Here is a 21,933-nt window from a genome sequence, read left to right as displayed (position 1 = left end):
TGAGGCAGAGGTGTTCATATATTGTGGAACTCCATGTGGTGTCTCTCTCGGCAGGGTTTTCATGCTTTGAGTCCATACTCAAAGTTCGTGTGCCCTGCTGTCAGTTAACTAAGTTTTCAACTTTGAACTCACCAATAAGTGGGGGCACCTGGCCACTTCGAGGTACCAAAGTTCTGCCCCTCTCAGCCACATTATAGTCCTGGCACTTGAATATCCACCCTTGAGCATTTCTTACCCTACAGTTGTGTGTCTTGCGGGGACAAGGTTCTTATCACTAACTATGGATGCAGCCCTGTGTGTCCCCTCATCTGAGCACTCACCGAGGTCACTGATGCTAATTGCAAATGGTGTTTTCTGGCAGCTGGTAGGGGCTTTGATTATGCTCTGGAAGCACACATGGTTGCTTTGGATGTTGTGGGAGGGAGCAATGGAATAGGAGCGAAGATGTACTAAAGCTGAAGTTTGACCTTTATTCACAATGCCATGTGCCTTTGAGGGCTTCTTGGGGGTGTGTGCATTGTAAACATGGCAAGGACCAGAGCTGGCCATGAGGGCACAATGTCGGCATTAAAGAAGAACCATTTTTATGTCTGGTAGGTAAGTGTTTGACGTTGTCATGCAAAGCCTCCATGTTAAGCTGAGGATAAGTGCGGCCCAGGATCCCTGAGAGTGCCGGATGTCAGTGTGATTTGGCAGAACGCACCACAGATGACTGAGTCATGTTTAAATGGATTCACAGCAGTGGAACATCATCAGCTGCCTTATCCCAAGTGTGAATTATCTGATTCATTATCAGTGTTACACAGAGTGTGTATTCTGTTGCTTGAGGAGCCTCGTCATAATGAGACCACTGACGATTGACCGACAGCTCGGGTTCCTGTAGGCTGCTGTTGTGACTGGAATGCTGAAGAGATGCTTGGAGAGGCAGCGCCTTCTGACGTCTGATGTCATGATGCCCTCCTCCAGTTAGCACCTCATCTCAGCAAGGACACATGCTGTTGAGGGTTCATCATCCTTCAAAGAATCAAAGCAATGTAAGCCTGATGTGTAACTATTCACTCTCACATTGAAGTTCATGGGGGAATTGAGAGGAATTTCAATGCTGGTGCTCATGCTGGCCCATGTTGGAGGGTAGTTGTCCAAGGGGGTACTGACTACAACTCATCATCCTCCTGGTGGATTCTGGTGGCTATCAGAGCCTTACATGCATGCCTGTCTTGTCTGGCTCATGCTGTGGCCTCTTCCCCTGCAGCTTCGTCTTCCTCAAATTCATCACCCTCATCCCCTTCGAAGCCCTCCTAATTGGAGGAGACGTGCAGCTCCTCCATCTGGCAAGTCTTTCTCCCCTTTGCCACATGAGGTTGTGCAGCGTACAGCAAGTAAGATGATCCGTGTGACCCTCTGGGACTGTGCTGGAGCGCTCCACCAGATCTGTCCAGGCATCAGACTTGCATCTTTAGGATCCCTATGGTGTGCTGCACAATGCTCAGTGCCATGAGGCTCGTTGTATCTTCTCTCTGCAGGAGTCTGAGGCTTCTGAGCAGGTGTCATCATCCCCTCCCTTTGCAGGTACCCCTTGTCACCGAGGAGCCAGCCCTGGATTCTGTGCGGTCCCTCAAAGATGTCTGGGATCTGTGATCTACTCAAAATGTTTGAGTCATGGATGCTTCCTGGGTATCTGGTGCAAACCTGCAGGATCAGTTTCTTGTGGTTGCAGGTTGTACATTGATCGAGTGGTAGCCTTTCCGGTTTATCTATTGCAGTGCCTGTTGCCAGAGAGCTTTTATAGCCACGTGAGAGCAGCCGATGGCACCCTGCTCCTGTGGGAATCTGAAAATCTCAGCAAAGCCAAGTGCTCTGGCATTCCAGTCTACTTGACCTCTGTTGGAGTTGGCTTAACTGTAGGCCTTTCAAAAAAGGAGTCTGTGATCTCACTAATGTATTTGTGTGTAGACGCTTGAGAGACCCCACAGAGGTCTCCAGTGGAGCACTGGAAGGAGCCACTGGTTTAGAAGTTCAGAGCAGCTGTTACTTTCACAGCCACTGGCAATGGATGCCTCCCAGTCCCCATGGTGCCAATTCCTGGATGATGTGGCAAATGTGAGTCAACAGATCCCTGGACATGTGGGTGTCAGCGGCACTGGTTCTCACTCGTTTGTAGATAAGACATGTGAGGTCTGTACACCCTGGGTCTCGTGAGCTGCCTATGCACAACATCTCTGTATGCATCATTACCTACATCTGGAGGAAGCCTGCTGCCCCTTGGTCTTGAAGGTCTTGCTGCTCCCTTTGGTGATCCAGGTGCCTCCATCGCAATCTCCTTCCTCCTCTCTCCTGCCTATGAGCGATAATGCAGGTAGAAATAAATCCAGCCCCTATCTTCCTGATGTTCTCTCTACAGCATCAATGAGAAAGAGACAAGTGTCAGCATTAACCCCCAATGGTCCTCCTTCTGTCAATGACTTGTCAGTGAATGTGAGTTTAAGGGTTTTGTTCCCGTTTAGAGAGTACTTGCCCCATGAAATGATGGGTAGTGTGGCGAGTGTATCAAGGCCCCCCCCAAATATGAGTGGCTGCTATGACATTGCTTTGGCCAGGCGCTTGGATGTGCTGCTTTTAGCCTAGGCACTGGGAGCCTCAATCACTGCACTCGAATACTCTTGCAAATAAGCACTAAGGTAAATGTTTATTCAGTAAATTGAATATTTGAGGGGGGGGGCCTGAGGCTTTTCTTTAGTGAACTGGCCAGCACCAACTTTCTAGCAGGCTCCTGGAGCTTGTCAACTCACCCAGTCGCTCTGAAGTTCGTTTTAACTCTGGGGAATTTCCAAACTGAGCAAGGGGGTGAAAACAAGGAAATCGATTCAAGCCACTTTGCAGGATTAGTCTCGCAAAATGGGCATCATTGCTTCACTTTCCTGATTCCCTGCACTGTCATTGAAATAAGTCTCAGCTGTGTATCTCCTCATTTGGGAATGCACAGTTCAGTTGTGCGTCCCTTTAACCAGCCCTCCCAGTGCATGCAGCTGCCCTCCAATCAGCCTGCAGAGCCCTCACCAGCACAGCTTCTCCTCATTGCAGTTTTGCATTGCACCATCGTTCCAGGTTGTAAGATGATGGTACCGAACTCTCACTGTCAGACCAGCTTGGACCCGCTCTGTGTGAGTATGGAAACCTCTCGCATGATCCCAGAGGAGCTTTCCTCCCTCACAGACCTCCCCAATCACCCCCTGTACTCCTCAATCCCGTCACGCTTCTGCTGCATGTCTGCTTGTTAGCCCTTGAACATTTTGAAGTGGATGTGCCTATGGCCCATGTGGACCTCACCCATCCCCATCTTTTTAACATAAACCCCTCACTCACCCTCCCCCCAGTCATGTGTCTGAGTGCAACCTGTCCTCAGTGCAGGCCTAGCCCTGCAGCCCCTTTTCCTGCCTGAGGCCACTTACGCCCCCCTTCCCCAGTACAGGCCTCGCCCAGGGGCCCTTAAAAGACACCCACACATTACTGCGGGTCTGGTAAGTAGAGACTTACTGTGACACCCCCTGAAAGCAATGTGGTGCTGCCTGTAAAGTCTGGCGCTGATTCCTGCAAGTGCTATGTGATGTAAGATAGGCACATTAGCCTCGAAGTGACGAGCAAAGTGCAGGTCACCAGTGTAAATCACTTATATCCTGGTGTGAAACATGTAATTCTAATTACACACCAATGTGGCCAGATGATTCAACATGGAGGGATGATTCGGGTGAGCAGGACTTATAACAAGATGCAAATGTATTAAGATGACATCCCCAATGTGTTGCGGTGGGAAATGAGGCCCACCATTGACGGGTGGAGCAGATGATTGCAAACTTGTGTTATGACACAGCAATTGTTAAAAGCTGAGTTATTTAAAATCCCTATATTTTCAAGTGGTATGTTTTAAGTTGCAACTGTAAAGTCAGGAGTAAGGCCATCAGTCCTCGAGAGGTTTTTATATCAAACTACATGAAACATTTATTAACTTACACACGTTAAACATATACACATGGCTACAAATTACTACTATCATAACTTTTAACAAATTCCCAAACTAATCTCCATTAAGGCAACAAGAACCCATAGACTTAAGCAGCCACCAGGCAAAGCATTTGCACCATACAAATTCAAAATGAGGTTCCTTTCAAGTTGGTTCCTGTGCAGACAGTGGTAGGCTTACAGGCTTTGATTTTGCATTGCCCCTGCTCTGCACACAAAGCTGCTATCTGTTACACTCAGCACATCTCCTTGAATGTAAATTCTCATTATATCACCAGCCCCTATGAACTCCACCTCTTCTAACAATAAAACCCCTTTCATAGTACCCACTTTTAGTAATATAAACATTGCTTGGTCTCTGCTAGCTAGGTGCCAGATTTCACTTCCCTTCTTGAATACTCTGTTCAACAAAATGTAATTGCACTCTATCTCTCTCACATCTCAAAACTAATATACATCAAAGCACCCAGACTAGCAGGCTTTAATCCAATTAAGACACACCCACAAACTAAACCTCTTATTTAAAAAAAAATTCCAACAATATCACATACATAGCTTCATGACACTCGTTTCTGGATGTTGCAAAATCAATTTTTGGCCCCCTCGTCATATTTTCCGCTCCCGTTCACATGAAGCTATGATGCCCACCACAAGCGGGGGTGGAAAATCCTGGCCTATGAAGCCCATGGCTTCGGTAGAGGTCGAGGCAAGCTGCTGAGGTCTTTGTTCTGACTGCTGAGATGCGCTCGGCAAGCATTCTCTGAGTTTTGGAGCTTGTGAGTGCCTCGGCAAAGACTGCTCCACCTGCACCTGTGCAGAGGCAGTCTCAGCCACTTGGGCAGGAGGCAGCATGTGAGATACTGACTGGGGGTTGAGGGTAGAGGGCGGTAATCATGAGTGATGGAAGTGTTTTCACCATCATCCCTCTCGTGGCCTATCCAAATTCCTGCTAGCAATAAGCTGGATAACACTTTGCTATTTATCAATGGGGTAATGAACATCCAAAGCGAGGGTCCCATTCATTCTTATTTTAGGTGGCTCTTATAGTGTGCAAGCCATTGGTGAAGGCCTGCATGCGCTCATTTGATTGCCGCGTTCATTGCTCCATGTAGGTTTTCAGTGGACAAAAACCTCATCACAAAGACATGCCATTCATGAGGACAAACTCCTTTGTTCTCTCTGCAAGCATGCATAATGTCACTGGAATTGTTATATATTACACTAAAACTAACACATGCTCAACTGGAGGCAACTAACTAACTTCATTTACACCTCAACAGAGAGGGCAGTATAACAAAATGCTCAGCTATTTCAGTATGCACACTCCCTCCCCAGTTTAAAAAAAACAACTTCTACGTTAAAATGTAAAATAGCACAGGTACATAATTTCCCAGCATATAATTTAGCTTAAAAAAGAGACATGTTTCTGAAGCTTTTTGTCTTGCACTCATCAGAACAAATGTAAGAATGTCAAATTTCAAATGATCATAACAATCACAGGCTTGCAAAACCTAAAACAAGACTATTTACTTTTAGATGTGATTCCACAATTTGGGCATGACTTGCTGAATTACAAAGGCATATAGAAGAATAGCAGTGCTCCAAAAATAAATTAGGAATCATGAGGAAAGATTGGAAAATCTCAAACTCTAGAATTTAGACAGTGGTGGTTTATGAAAAAACAAATTATGAAAAAAATGGATTTTAATTATTTAACCTTGTGACAGGTTTTGCCCCTCCATGACACCTAAATGGTCCTTATCAAAGTCACAAATTATTTCCTATATGACTGTGACAATATTGAACTATCTCTCCTCGTTTTTATTGACTTGCCGTTTTTTATGGGAGGTGACCATCACTGGCATTACCAGTGGTGTTGTCACCTATCCCTAATTGCCCTTGAGAAGATGATGATGAACCACTGCCTTGAACTGCCTGTAGTCTGGCAGCTTTTGACTTGACTGAGCACACCGTCCTTTTCCAACAGCGCCTTTATTATCCAGCTGAGTTGGACTGCCCTCATCTGGTTCCATTCTTATCTATCTGGTTATTTGTGAGAATCCCCTGCAATGATTTTTCTTTCAGCTCCCAAATGCTATATTTGGCTTCCTCCTATTTCACATCTGTGTGCTGCTGCTTGGTAACACAATATCAGATTTGACGTGTCCCCTGACCACCCCCATCTCTATCTCACCATGACCTTATTCACTTGTCATGTTGCTTGCATTATTAGATGAGCAAAAAATCTGATTTAATTAAATATTAGACCAGAGCTCTACTAAGTTCCCTATACACCAACTTCATCTCCCTCCCTTGCTACTATCTGAGGCTGAACTGGGCAGTTCACAGCCTCCATCCTGTTTGATATTGAGCTGAGCTCCTGCTCCATATCCTCTCCGTTACCAAGATCACTTACTTCCACCTCCGAATATCACCTGTCTCCACTCCTGCCTCATCTCATTTGCTGCTGAAATCTACATCCATTCTTTTGTTACCCTGCGACTCAGCTTCTTTAGTACACTCCTGGATGGCTTCACAAATTCCACCCTCAGTAAACCTGAGCTTATCCAAATCACATTCATGTCAACCCCTACTGCCTTATAAAGCAAGAGGTAAACTCAAAAAAATCAAGAGATTTGGGAAATAAATGATTTGATACTTTTTTTCAAGCATAAACTTTATTTGTAGATTATTTAACTTTTGATAGGTCAGAGTTGTTCACAATACTGCATCTAACAATGGTTGACAGAAAAATGTTTTAGAAAATCCTGCCAGTTAGCACCAAGTTGCAATATCAGTTTAAGGTTACAGTGACATCCCTTGAAGTGTTTCAGGTTTAGCAATTATTAGTCAGGATTGGGAAGATTTGCGTTTCTAGCAGGCTAGACTATTTGCACAGCTGATAAAACTTTGCCGCAGATTCTGGACTGGGAATGATCTATTTCATATTAGTTCTCACACTTTTTGCACAGGAAAATGCTTTTACAATATTAGAATCAGAAAATGTTAGTGAGTTTGGGGATATGATCTGCAAATGCAAATGGTTCGCTGAAAAAGCACTTCAGCATTTGTAACTTTCTAATCTTACACCTGCTGACCTGGGCTAAGAAAGCCTGTTATTGACTTGTTGCATTTTCGAGGTCATAGCCCAACTGACATGCTTGTAAGTTTCCAGGTGCTTTTTGAGGTTGTTTACTCCAAAATTCCCAATGGTAATCTCCTTAGACCAAATAAGACAAAATGCGCATTCATTTTAAATCCCTCATTTTTTTACTGGATTGGAAATGCTCCTGCTTGCATAGTACTTGTATAGTGGTGCTGCTTACTTTCATTCTCTCAACATACCATTTAGGAGCAGGAGTAGGCTATTCCAGCCCTTGAGCCTGCGCTGCCATTCAATAAAATCATGGCTGATCTGATTATGGCCTTAACTCCACTTGCCGCCTGTGCCTAATAATCTTTGACTCGCTTGTTAGTTGAGAATTTATCTACCTCTGCATTAAAATTATTCAATGACCCTGTCTCTACTGCTGTCTGGAGAAGAGAGTTCCAAACCCTCTAAACAAAAGCATTTCTTCACATCTCTATCTGAAATGGGAGACCCCTCATTTTAAAACTTTGTGCCCTCGTTCTAGTCTCTCCCACAAGGGGAAACATTCTTTCAGCATCTACCCTGTCAAGTCCCCTCAATGTGTCATTTCAGGTTATTATTTTAAATGTTGGCACTATAGCCACTGTCATCATGGTGCATGCCAGCCCACAAAGTGTCGCCATTTTCCACTGTCGTCAGCTAGTGACTTTCAGATGCAATAATCAATGTTTAGGGCTTTCATATCACATTTGCAAGCACCCTTAAAGGGGAGTCTTGGGGCATCCTGCTGATTATCTAGCTCCTGCTACCTCATCAGGCAGAAAGTTCTTGGGTATGTGACCTCCTTCCATCCTGCAGCTTGCTCGATCTAAATCAAAAATTTCACATTAAATGGGGCATGATTTTATGGGGCATGATTTTATGGGGCACCATAGTCTCAGCACCCTGCTCCCCACTCCTACCCTTCAAGCTGAAAGGGTGGGGTGGGGGTGCCCATCCATGGTCCCAAAAGCTACCCCACATCAATTTAATGTTAGGAGTAACTTGCTTTAAGGCAAGACTTCCCACCTCATTTCAGGAGGAAGACATGCCTTAGAGAGCTCCCAGTTAATCGGATGACCAGCAGCTCTTAAGTTCCAGCAGCACCAGCCAGGAGTGATGGCCATGGCTGGGCAGCTGGGGCTATAGGCAGTCCCACCACACCAAAGAGCTCAGGTAAGTCCGGGGTCAATTGCCTTGGTGATGGGAGTGGGGGCAGGGCCCAATTCCTGTTTCCCCGACCACCTTCCTCAACACCAGCCTGAACAGTTAAAGGTGACAAGCTTCACACATGGTGTGGGCCTCCCACTGCCTCAGGTGAAATACCGGCAGGGGCAGGATGAGGCCCTTAAGTGGCCATTAATTGGCCACCTGACAACCTCAATAGTCCCAAGGGCGGGTGGGCCATCGACACCTGCCCCACAACTGCTTAAAACTTCAGACAGTAAGGGGTGGGTGAGTAGGCAGCAGGAAGACCACCTACTGGATTTTATGTGATAACCCCCACCTTCAAACCCGCTAGCGGGAGAGCATAATATCCAGCAACAAGTATTTTTTCTTTGTCTGAAGTAGTCAATAAAATGTACTTTGTGAAAAAATGTAACAACCCCATTCCTGACTTTTCCTGAATTGTCATATGAAAAGGGTTTCCATTTGCCAGTAACTCAGTATTTTGATTCCTTTGCACATTTTCTCTCATAGATGGTATCATGGGGCCATTGGCAGAACAGATGCAGAAAATCTTCTACGATTGCGTAAAGAGTGCAGCTATCTCATCCGAAATAGTCAAAGCAACAAGAATGATTACTCACTTTCACTGAAGTAAGTGGAATCGTGTTAAACTGTTGACTATAACTTACAATAAAGTTCGGCATAGGTGCAAACGATTGCAGTCATTGTTTTGTAACCTGCAGAACCGAGATATTGATGTCTAAATGGCACAATCACTCTTCCTGAACATGTATCTTTTGTTATGCACCCCGACCCTATATTAATATATTTCTCCACCATACTGAATTACCAATTTTTTTTAAACCATTTCCACCTTTGGTTTTATTCTCTTCTGAATCTAGACCCGGGTTCCCATGACCCTGCCAAACTAGTTTAAACCCTCCCCAACAACATGAGTAAGTGTCCCTGCAACGATATTGGCGCCACTTGGTTTGCACAGATCCCCATCTCAACCAGAATCAGTTCCAGTGCACCTGAGAATCTAAAGCCCTGCCTCATATATAATCTCTCCAGCCAAGCATTCATCTGCATTATTTCTGTACTTAGCAGCATGTGACACCAACAGTAATCCAGACCTTTGAGGTCCAGTTTATTAATTTCTTTCCTACCTCCCTAAATATGTCTGTGGGACAACTGTGCCTGCATTATTCATACCTCTGGTTGTTCAACACCACCCCCACCCCAGGTCACTTCTCTCGCCTCTTCAGAAGGTGCTGCAGCCATTTTTTTTAAAGGGTCAATTAATACTCTTGTGATTGTAGTTCAACACTCATGAACAATCAGTTCTAGCAGCAAGACTTCGGAGCTTCTCTTTCTTTGTTGCTCCATCACAGGAAATGGAAGCCAGTTGTTTGGTATCAGCAATAACAACAAAAAACTTATATGGCACCATTAACATAAGGAAATACCTTAAGGCACTTCACAGGAGCATTATAAAACAAATTATGACACTGAACCACTTAAGGAGATATTGGGATAGATTGCCAAAAGCTAAATCAAAGAGGTAGGCTTTAAGGTGTACCTTAAAGAAGGGAAGTAAGCCAGAGAGACAGAGAGGTTTAGGGATAGTCAAGAGCTTGGGGCCTAAGCAACTGAAGACATGACCACCAATGTTGGAGCCAATTAAAATTGAGGATTCACAAGGCCAAAATTGGAGGAACACAGATATCTCAGAGGGTTGTGTGGGTAAAGGAAATTACAGAGATGGGAAGTGGCAAGGGCATGAAAGGATTTGAAAACAAGGGTGAGAATTTTAAAGTTGAGCTGTTGCTTGACTGGGAGCCAAGTAGGTCAATGAACATAGAGTTGGTTGATAGGGGAAGAGGACTTGCTGCGAGTTAAGGCAGCAGAGTTTTGGATAACAAGTTTATGGAGGGTAGAATGTAGGACACAGCCAGGAGTGCATTGGGATAGTCAAGCTTAGAGATAATGAAGTCAGAAATGATGAACTAAGAATGCTTTGCCAGAGAATGTGGCGCAGGCAGGTTCAATCAAGGCATTCAAAAGAAAATTAGATAATTGTCTGAAATGGAAGAATGTGCGGCGTTACGGGGAGAAGACGGGGAATGGCACTAAGTGAATTGCTCATTTGGAGAGCAAGTGCAGGCACAATGGGCTGAAGGGCCTCCTGTGCTGTAACAATTCTGTGAAGTCGGGTAATGTTATGGAGGTGGAAATAGTGGCCTCAAAGATGGCACGGATACAAGGCCCTCCTTAAAGATCACCACTGCAGTTTTTCCTTTCAGGCCTTTGTCCATTTTATCCTGGCTAAATCATCTTTCACTTCATTGAAGTTAGCTGCCTTCCAATTTAGAAGCTCTACTTTGGATTATTCCTTGCTCTACTCAATTACTAATCTAAACCTTATAATACAATGACACTTTTACCCCATGTTCCCCCACAGGCATTTGGTCCATTTGACCCACCTCACTCCCCAGCACCAGATCCAGCAATGTCTTCATCTGAGTTACACTGAGAATGTACTGGTCAAGGAAATTCCCCTGAAGATGTTTCAGAATTCCTTTCGCCTCCTCATCCTTTATCCTAACATTATCCCAATTGATTTTTGGGTAACTAAAGTCCTCCATAGCACCACGTATAGGTTTTACACATCTCCATGATTCCCTTGCAGATTTGCTTTTCTTTCACTCTCTCTCTCTCTCTCTCTCTCTCTCTCCCCCTTCCTCCCTCATTATTTGGAGACCTTTGGTTGCCTCCAGTGACATGAACATAACATTCTTGCTTCTGAACTCTAACTAAATGAATTCTGTCCCTGCCCCATCAAGGACATCCCTTTTTTCCAATACTATAATGTCTACCCTAATAAGTACGACCACGCACCTTCCTTTTTCCCTTTGCTTTCTTTTCTGAACACTTTGTGACCTTGAATATTTAGTGCCCAGTCCTCGCCATTTTTAAGTCAGGTTTCCATTATTACCACAATATCAAATTCCTAAATCACTGTTTGTGCTTGTAGTTCAGCTACCTTATTCACTACTCTTTGAGTCTTTACATATTCCAAACATGTCTTTTGTTCCTTGTAGTCCTAAGGCTGCTCCTATCTAATTCCTTCTCTCTCATTGTCCAACACACACACTTCTTTCTGCATCTTATTAACCTTTTCTACTTCTAAATACTGATTCCTGTCAATTTAGTTTAAACCCTTCCCAACCACATAAGTGAACCTCCCCAAGTTGACAATACTTCCAGTCCTGTTAAGATGTAACCTGGCCCTTTTGAATGTGTGTCTCTATCCCAGAACTTGTTGCAGTACTCCAAGATTCTGAAGCCATGCACCGTGCTTCAAGTATTGACCCCGCCAATGTTTGCTGCCCCTTGCTTTTTCTTAGCTCCACCCAAACTGATTAGATATCTTGATCTTCCAATCTAAGACCCACTCTCGTTAATGTATTGATCTCATCCTTTTTTACAGCACGACACCACACCTTTGTCCTTGTTGCTTATCCTTTCTAAATGTTGAATACCCTTGAACATTCAGTTCCCAGTTTGGTCATGGCAAATAGATCATACCCTTTACTTCTATTTATGCAGTCAATTCATTTAGCTTGTTGCGAATGCTGCATGCATTCAGATGTAGCACCTTTAATTTACTTTTTTAGCATTTTTCTGTATTTTGACCCTGTTTTACCCTTTTGTTTCTGTTGCCATCCAACTTCCCTGACTACTTTTCTTCCTCCCAATTACTATTTTGTTTTTTTTCCGAGCTGAATTCTCTCTCTGGTTCCAATCCCCTGTCAAGCAATGAAAATGGATAAAGAAACGAAATGTGTGGCCAAATGAGATGTGAACAACTATACAGCAGCCATTGGAATGCAAAGTAAACTAATTTAGAAAGAGACCAGGAAAAAAAACAAACTAGAAAAATTACACATGAACAAGATGGAGGTAGAGGTTATGATCTAAAATTGTTGCATTTAATGTTGAGTCCAGAAGGCTGAGTCGAAAGAAAAGATATTCTTCTTTGAGCTTGCATTGAGCTTCAATGGAACACTGTAGCAAGCCAGGGACAGCAAAGTCAGAGTGGAAACAAAGTAGGGAATCCTTGCGGACTGAGCAAAGTGGTCACCCAGTCTGTGTTTGGCTCTATTTTTAGGAGACCACATTGTACTATAAGGGTCTGGCACATAAAGGTTTAACATGGGACTGAGTACAGTACTGTCTACATAGTGATGTAAGAGAACACATTACTTGCACCCAGGAGTCAATGTAGTGTTGGACAGAGCCGTGTGTAGAAGCAAGCATGGAGATAGCTCCGAAGTGTAGACCTTTACTGTACCTGTGTATGTAAGTATATATATATATATATATATATATATATTAATAATCACTTATTGTTGAACCACCTAAGACCACGAATATCTTCATAAGATCTACTCAACTCCGCCTAACACCTTATAATATGGTGGCAGCGAATGGAGCAACTCAAAACCTTGCAGCAACTGCAGAAGAAAATTAAAATCCTGGAAAAGTGAAGGAAAAATCAAAGAAGCATTCTGAACTCAAGAAGCTAAGGTGCAGATGGAAATCTCCAGAGAAAAGCTCCAAATAAATTCTTGGAAGCTGAAGGCAGAAATTAAATTCCTCACTGCAGCAGAAGACTCCATCGGATCTCATGGAAGTCTAGTTTCAATACCTAGCATGTGTAGAGTCAGAAGACATAGCAGGATTGAACCAAAAATTTAAAGTTCCTGATAAGCATAAGTCCAGAAAAAAGTGTAATCATGCAGTGGTCAGAAATTACCTTTTAAATCACAGTCTTAGAAGCAAGAGAGTGTTTAACCATCACCCCTTGACATTCAAAGGCATTACTATTGCTGAAATCCTCACTATCAACATCCTGGGGGCTATCATTGACCAGAAACTGAAGTGGACCAGCCATATAAATACTGTGGCTACAAGAGCAGGTCAAAGTCTAGGAATTCTGTGGAGAGTAACTTACCTTCTGACTCCCCATATCCTGTCCACCATCTACAGGGCACAAGCCAGGAGTGTGATAGAATACTCTCCACTAGAGTGAAGCTCCAACAACATTCAAGAAGCTTGATACAATCCAGGACAAAGCAGCCCACTTGATTGGCACCCCAATCAGCCACCTTAATCATTCACTCTCTCCATCACCAACACACAATGGCAGCAATGTCTACTGCAGCAACTTACCAAGGTTCTTTTGACAGCACTTTCCAAACCCGTGATCTCTAGTACCTAGAAGGACAAGGGCAGCAGATACATGGGAACACCAGCAAGTTCCCCTCCAAGCCACATAGCATTCTGACTTGTAACTATTTTGCCGTTCCTTCACTGGCATTGGGTCAAAATCCTGGAACTCCCTCTCTAACAGCACTGTGGGTGTACCTGCACCACATGGACTGCAACGGTTTAAGAAGGCAGCTGAACACCACTTTCTCAAGGGTAATTAGGCTTGGGCAATAAACACTGGCCTAGCCAGTGAAGCCCACATCCTATGAAAGAATAAAAAAACCCGTTTCCCGATTTGGCACCTGAACAGGTGGCACCGAGCTCGCTCCAAACATTACTATTATTTAAAAATTAATCACGACTGAATAGGCAGTTTTACAAACTCAGCAAAAACCAGGATTCGATGCTTCCAAGACCTGAGAATATTGCGCTAAAGTGGGGAAGACTCTAACCAGTCAATCCAGGCAGTCATTGTTGAAAACTTTAAATGCTGAGATTGCCAATGCTAATACTGTAGTAGTCCACCAAAGCCATCAAGGGTGAGAAAACCCTTTGTGTAGATGCGTACAGTAACACTATCTTACATTCTTGAAACCTCTTCAGGCTGAACCTGCACTTTAAACATTTTAATCAAGAATCAGAAACACACTCTTCCAGATGAATTTGGACTTATCCTAGGTCCAGATCAATCACAAAATTGGAGGCTTTGGAGAAAGATATATGAATGCATCAGGTCTGTATAAAAAGACAGAAGCTGAACACTGCTTATTTGGTGAGCCTGGTGGCCGATGATGTAATAGCTGGACAAGGAACCAAAGAATCATCTGCAAAATTTTAAAATCATAGAGGCAGGAACCCTCAAAACATGTAAGAAGTATTTAGATGAGCACTTGAAATGCCATAACATACAAGACTACGGGTCAAGTGCTGAAAAATGGGATGAGAATGGATAGGTGCTTGATGGCTGACACAAACACAATGGGCCGAAGGGCCAGTTTCTGTGCTATATAACTCTGACTCTGAGAAACACTGGCACTCCCAGCCAAGGGAAGCAATACCCTAACCGACCAGTAGAGCGACCATGTGGAGCATGGCATGATTAAAGTCCAGCAATTTCAGCTCAATGCTTTCAATGTAACCAAATAGGATACTTTGGGAAGCTATCCAAAGCTAAATTATCAAAATGCACAGAAGATCCCAAGAGGATTGAGGAGGTCGAGACAATACACCAAGAGGACACACAACCATGCTTCTTGGGTGAGTTCAAAGATTCTGGATGTTCATTCTGGATGAATGTCTCAGTTAATGACTATCTCACAAAGTTGGACATGGGAGCCAATGTTACGGTCCTATCAGACAAAGAAAAATGGCTGGTGACCCAATGGTTGATGCCACTCACAATGCACCTGTAGAGACCAGGAGGCATCAAACTCCCGGTGAAAGGTACCCTACAGGTGACACTCAGGTACAAAGACAAAAGAATCCGGGAGACCCTATTCGTGGTCCACAACCAGGATTGTTCACTGCTCTGCCGAAAACCCTGCATCGATCTTAACCTTTTACAAAAAATTGACACGGTCAGCCATCAAGGTTCCAAGCATAAAAAAGAATTCCCAAAGCCCGTAACAGGATTGGGGCAACTGGAAAATGCGTACAAGATTACACTGAGGGAGGAGGATGCTAAAAGCATGCGTCTGTTCATGCCACTCATGAAGCAATTGCAGCAGCAGCTAAATACTTCTTACATGTTTTGAGGGTTCCTGCCTCTATGATTTTAAAATTTTGCAGATGATTCATTGATTCCTTGTCTCTCTCACTCACTGACTCTCTCTCTTACTCACTGACTCTCTCTCTCACTCTCTCACTCACTGTCACTCTCTCTCTCTCACTGACTCTCACTCTCTCACTCTCACTCTCTCTCTCTCATTCTCTCTCTCATGCTCTCTCTCTCACGCTCTCTTTCTCTCTCACGCTCTCTCACGCTCTCTCACGCTCTCTCTCACGCTCTCTCTCACGCTCTCTCTCACGCTCTCTCTCACGCTCTCTCTCACGCTCTCTCTCACGCTCTCTCTCTCACGCTCTCTCTCTCTCTCACGCTCTCTCTCACGCTATCTCTCTCTCACACTATCTCTCTCTCACGCTATCTCTCTCTCACGCTATCTCTCACGCTCTCTCTCACGCTCTCTCTCACTCCCTCACGCTCTCCCTCACGCTCTCCCTCACGCTCTCCCTCACGCTCTCCCTCACGCTCTCCCTCACGCTCTCCCTCACGCTCTCCCTCACGCTCTCCCTCGCTCTCTCTCACGCTCTCTCTCACGCTCTCTCTCACGCTCTCTCCCCCTCGCGCGCTCCCCCTCGCGCGCTCCCCCTCGCGCGCTCCCCCTCGCGCGCTCCCCCTCGCGCGCTCCCCCTCGCGCGCTCCCCCTCGCGCGCTCCCCCTCGCGCGCTCCCCCTCGCGCGCTCCCCCTCGCGCGCTCCCCCTCGCGCGCTCCCCCTCGCGCGCTCCCCCTCGCGCGCTCCCCCTCGCGCGCTCCCCCTCGCGCGCTCCCCCTCGCGCGCTCCCCCTCGCGCGCTCCCCCTCGCGCGCTCCCCCTCGCGCGCTCCCCCTCGCGCGCTCCCCCTCGCGCGCTCCCCCTCGCGCGCTCCCCCTCGCGCCCTCGCGCCCTCGCCCTCTCGCCCTCTCGCCCTCTCGCCCTCTCGCCCTCTCGCCCTCTCGCCCTCTCGCCCTCTCGCCCTCTCGCCCTCTCGCCCTCTCGCCCTCTCGCGCTCGCCCTCACGCTCGCCCTCTTGCGCTCGCCCTCTTGCGCTCGCCCTCTCCCTCTCGCCCACTCCCCCTCTCGCCCACACGCCCTCTCGCGCTCGCTCTCGCCCTCTCGCCCTCGCGCCCTCGCGCCCTCGCGCCCTCTCGCCCTCTCGCCCTCTCGCCCTCTCGTGCCCTCGCCCCCTCGCCCTCGCGCCCTCGCCCCCTCGCCCCCTCGCCCTCGTGCCCTCGCCCCCTCGCCCCCTCGCCCCCTCGCCCCCTCGCCCCCTCGCCCCCTCGCCCCCTCGCCCCCTCGCCCCCTCGCCCCCTCGCCCCCTCGCCCCCTCGCCCCCTCGCGCCCTCGTGCCCTCGTGCCCTCGTGCCCTCGTGCCCTCGTGCCCTCGTGCCCTCGTGCCCTCGTGCCCTCGCCCTCCCGCCCTCGCCCTCTCGCCCTCTCGCGCTCGCCCTCACGCTCGCCCTCTTGCGCTCTCCCTCTTGCGCTCTCCCTCTTGCCCTCGCCCTCTTGCGCTCGCCCTCTCCCTCTCGCCCACTCCCCCTCTCGCCCACACGCCCTATCGCGCTCCCTCTCGCCCTCTCGCCCTCTCGCCCTCTCGCCCTCTCGCCCTCGCGCCCTCTCGCCCTCTCGCCCTCGCGCCCTCGCGCCCTCGCGCCCTCGCGCCCTCGCGCCCTCGCGCCCTCGCGCCCTCGCGCCCTCGCGCCCTCGCGCCCTCTCGTGCCCTCGTGCCCTCGTGCCCTCGCCCCCTCGCCCTCGTGCCCTCGTGCCCTCGTGCCCTCGCCCCCTCGCCCTCGTGCCCTCGCCCCCTCGCCCTCGTGCCCTCGCCCCCTCGCCCCCTCGCCCTCGTGCCCTCGCCCCCTCGCCCCCTCGCCCCCTCGCCCCCTCGCCCCCTCGCCCCCTCGCCCCCTCGCCCCCTCGCCCTCGTGCCCTCGTGCCCTCGTGCCCTCGTGCCCTCGTGCCCTCGTGCCCTCGTGCCCTCGTGCCCTCGCCCCCTCGCCCCCTCGCCCCCTCGCCCCCTCGCCCTCGTGCCCTCGCCCCCTCGCCCCCTCGCCCCCTCGCCCTCGTGCCCTCGTGCCCTCGTGCCCTCGTGCCCTCGTGCCCTCGTGCCCTCGTGCCCTCGTGCCCTCTCGCCCTTGCCCTCTTGCCCTCTCGCCCTTGCCCTCTCGCCCTTGCCCTCTCGCCCTCGCCCTCTCGCCCTCGCCCTCTCGCCCTCGCCCTCTCGCCCTCGCCCTCTCGCCCTCTCGCCCTCGCCCTCTCGCCCTCTCGCCCTCGCCCTCTCGCCCTCGCCCTCTCGCCCTCGCCCTCTCGCCCTCGCCCTCTCGCCCTCGCCCTCTCGCCCTCGCCCTCTCGCCCTCGCCCTCTCGCCCTCGCCCTCTCGCCCTCGCCCTCTCGCCCTCGCCCTCTCGCCCTCGCCCTCTCGCCCTCGCCCTCTCGCCCTCGCCCTCTTGCCCTCTTGCCCTCGCCCTCTTGCCCTCTTGCCCTCGCCCTCTTGCCCTCGCCCGCTCGCGCCCTCGCCCGCTCGCCCTCGCCCGCTCGCCCTCGCCGGCTCGCCCTCGCCGGCTCGCTCTCGCCCGCTCGCCCTCGCCCGCTCGCCCTCGCCCGCTCGCCCTCGCCCGCTCGCCCTCGCCCGCTCGCCCTCGCCCGCTCGCCCTCGCCATCGCGCGCTCGCCCTCGCCCTTGCGCGCTCGCCCTCGCCCTTGCGCGCTCGCCCTCGCCCTTGCGCGCTCGCCCTCTCGCTGTCGCTCGCCCTCTCGCTGTCGCTCGCCCTCTCGCTGTCGCTCGCCCTCTCGCTGTCGCTCGCCCTCTCGCTGTCGCTCGCCCTCTCGCTGTCGCTCGGTCTCTCTTTCTCTCTCTCACTGTCACTGTCACTCTCTATTTGTCTCTCTCACTCACTGTCTCTCTCTCTCTCTCACTCACTGTCACTCTCTATCTCTCTCACTCACTGTCACTCTCTCTCTCTCTCACTCACTGTCACTCTCTCTCTCTCACTCACTGTCACTCTCTCTCTCACTCACTGTCACTCTCTCTCTCACTCACTGTCACTCTCTCTCTCACTCACTGTCATTCTCTCTCTCACTCACTGTCACTCTCTCACTGTCACTCTCACTCACTGTCACTCTCTCACTCACTGTCACTCTCTCTCACTCACTGTCACTATCTCACTCACTCTCACTCTCTCACTCACTGTCACTCTCTCACTCACTGTCACTCTCTCACTCACTGTCACTCTCTCTCACTCACTGTCACTCTCTCTCACTCACTGTCACTCTCTCTCTCACTCACTGTCACTCTCTCTCTCACTCACTGTCACTCTCTCTCACTCACTGTCACTCTCTCTCTCACTCACTGTCACTCTCTCTCTCACTCACTGTCACTCTCTCTCTCACTCACTGTCACTCTCTCTCACTCACTGTCACTCTCTCTCTCACTCACTGTCACTCTCTCTCTCACTCACTGTCACACTCTCTCTCACTCACTGTCACACTCTCTCTCACTCACTGTCACTCTCTCTCACTCACTGTCACTCTCTCACTCTCCCTCTCTCACTCAATGTCACTCTCTCACTCACTGTCACTCTCTCTCTCACTCACTGTCACTCTCTCTCTCACTCACTGTCACTCTCTCTCTCACTCACTGTCACTCTCTCTCTCACTCACTGTCACTCTCTCACTCACTGTCACTCTCTCACTCACTGTCACTCTCTCACTCACTGTCACTCTCTCACTCACTGTCACTCTCTCACTCACTGTCACTCTCTCACTCACTGTCACTCTCACTGAATCTCACTCTCTCTCACTCACAGTCACTCTCTCACTCACTGTCACTCTCTCTCTCACTCACTGTCACTCTCTCTCTCACTCACTGTCACACTCTCTCTCACTCACTGTCACACTCTCTCTCACTCACTGTCACTCTCTCTCACTCACTGTCACTCTCTCACTCTCCCACTCTCACTCAATGTCACTCTCTCACTCACTGTCACTCTCTCTCTCACTCACTGTCACTCTCTCACTCACTGTCACTCTCTCACTCACTGTCACTCTCTCACTCACTGTCACTCTCACTCACTGTCACTCTCTCTCACTCACTGTCACTCTCTCTCACTCACTGTCACTCTCTCACTCACTGTCACTCTCTCTCTCACTCACTGTCACTCTCTCTCTCACTCACTGTCACTCTCTCTCTCTCTCACTGTCACTCACTCACTGTCACTCTCTCACTCACTGTCACTCTCTCTCACTCACTGTCACTCTCTCTCACTCACTGTCACTCTCTCACTCACTGTCACTCTCTCTCACTCACTGTCACTCTCTCTCTCACTCACTGTCACTCTCTCTCTCACTCACTGTCACTCTCTCTCTCACTCACTGTCACTTTCTCTCTCACTCACTGTCACTCTCTCTCACTCACTGTCACTCTCTCTCTCACTGTCACTCTCACTCACTGTCACTCTCACTCTCACTCACTGTCACTGTCACTCTCACTCACTGTCACTCTCACTCACTGTCACTCTCACTCACTGTCACTCTCTCACTCACTGTCACTCTCTCACTCACTGTCACTCTCTCACTCACTGTCACTCTCTCACTGTCACTCTCTCACTGTCACTCTCTCACTGTCACTCTCTCACTGTCACTCTCTCACTGTCACTCTCTCACTGTCACTCTCTCACTCACTGTCACTCTCTCACTCACTGTCACTCTCTCTCTCACTCACTGTCACTCTCTCACTCACTGTCACTCTCTCTCTCACTCACTGTCACTCTCTCTCTCACTCACTGTCACTCTCTCTCTCACTCACTGTCACTCTCTCTCTCACTCACTGTCACTCTCTCTCTCACTCACTGTCACTCTCTCTCTCACTCACTGTCACTCTCTCTCTCACTCACTGTCACTCTCTCTCTCACTCACTGTCACTCTCTCACTCACTGTCACTCTCTCACTCACTGTCACTCTCTCACTCACTGTCACTCTCTCACTCACTGTCACTCACTCACTCACTGTCACTCTCTCACTCACTGTCACTCTCTCACTCACTCTCACTCTCTCACTCACTCTCACTCTCTTACTCACTGTCACTCTCTCACTCACTGCCACTCTCTCTCTCACTCACTGTCACTCTCTCTCACTCACTGTCACTCTGTCTCTCACACACTGTCACTCTCTCACACACTGTCACTCTCTCACACACTGTCACTCTCTCTCTCACACACTGTCACTCTCTCTCTCACACACTGTCACTCTCTCTCTCACACACTGTCACTCTCTCTCTCACACACTGTCACTCTCTCTCTCACACACTGTCACTCTCTCTCTCACACACTGTCACTCTCTCTCTCACACACTGTCACTCTCTCTCTCACACACTGTCACTCTCTCACTCACTGTCACTCTCTCTCTCACTCACTGTCACTCTCTCACTCACTGTCACTCTCTCACTCACTGTCACTCTCTCACTCACTGTCACTCTCTCACTCACTCTCACTCTCTCACTCACTCTCACTCACTCTCACTCTCACTCTCACTCTCACTCTCACTCTCACTCTCACTCTCACTCACTGTCACTCTCACTCTCACTCACTGTCACTCTCACTCTCACTCTCACTCACTGTCACTCTCACTCTCACTCACTGTCACTCTCACTCTCACTCACTGTCACTCTCACTCTCACTCACTGCCACTCACTCTCTCTCACTGTCAGTCTCTCTCACTGTCACTCGCTCTCACTGTCACTCACTCTCTGTCACTCTCTCACTCTCTGTCACTCTCTCACTCACTGTCACTCTCTCACTCACTGTCACTCTCTCAATCACTGTCACTCTCACTCACTGTCACTCTCTCACTCACTCACTGTCACTCACTCACTCACTGTCACTCACTCACTCACTGTCACTCACTCACTCACTGTCACTCTCTCTCTCACTCACTGTCACTCTCTCTCTCACTCACTGTCACTCTCTCTCTCTCACTCACTGTCACTCACTCACTGTCACTCTCTCACTCACTGTCACTCTCTCACTCACTGTCACTCTCTCACTCACTGTCACTCTCTCACTCACTGTCACTCTCTCACTCACTGTCACTCTCTCACTCACTGTCACTCTCTCACTCTCACTGTCACTCTCTCTCACTCTCACTCTCTCTCTCACTCACTGTCACTCTCTCTCTCACTCACTGTCACTTTCTCTCTCACTCACTGTCACTCTCTCTCACTCACTGTCACTCTCACTCACTGTCACTCTCACTCTCACTCACTGTCACTCTCACTCTCACTCACGGTCACTCTCACTCACTGTCACTGTCACTCTCACTCACTGTCACTCTCACTCACTGTCACTCTCACTCGCTGTCACTCTCACTCACTGTCACTCTCTTACTCACTGTCACTCTCTCACTCACTGTCACTCTCTCACTCACTGTCACTCTCTCTCTCACTGTCACTCTCTCACTGTCACTCTCTCACTGTCACTCTCTCACTGTCACTCTCTCACTCACTGTCACTCTCTCACTCACTGTCACTCTCTCATTCACTGTCACTCTCTCACTCACTGTCACTCTCTCATTCACTGTCACTCTCTCACTC

General features: G+C 48.9%; 1 protein-coding gene across 1 annotated transcript in view; it reads left to right on the top strand.

The window, feature by feature from the left end:
• The window catches only part of LOC121276856 (SH2 domain-containing adapter protein B-like), a 414,259-nt gene that overhangs the window by 153,935 nt on the left and 238,391 nt on the right, over window positions 1–21,933 (top strand). Inside the window, exon 5 of the mRNA XM_041185426.1 lies at window positions 8,849–8,968. Coding sequence (XP_041041360.1) covers window positions 8,849–8,968 — 120 coding nt within the window. The remainder of the gene's footprint in view (window positions 1–8,848; window positions 8,969–21,933) is intronic.

Source organism: Carcharodon carcharias, chromosome 4 (assembly GCF_017639515.1).
Source record: "Carcharodon carcharias isolate sCarCar2 chromosome 4, sCarCar2.pri, whole genome shotgun sequence".
NCBI lineage: Eukaryota > Metazoa > Chordata > Chondrichthyes > Lamniformes > Lamnidae > Carcharodon > Carcharodon carcharias.
The sequence above is the reverse complement of the archived record's forward strand: the minus strand, read 5'-3'. Positions and strand labels throughout refer to the sequence as shown.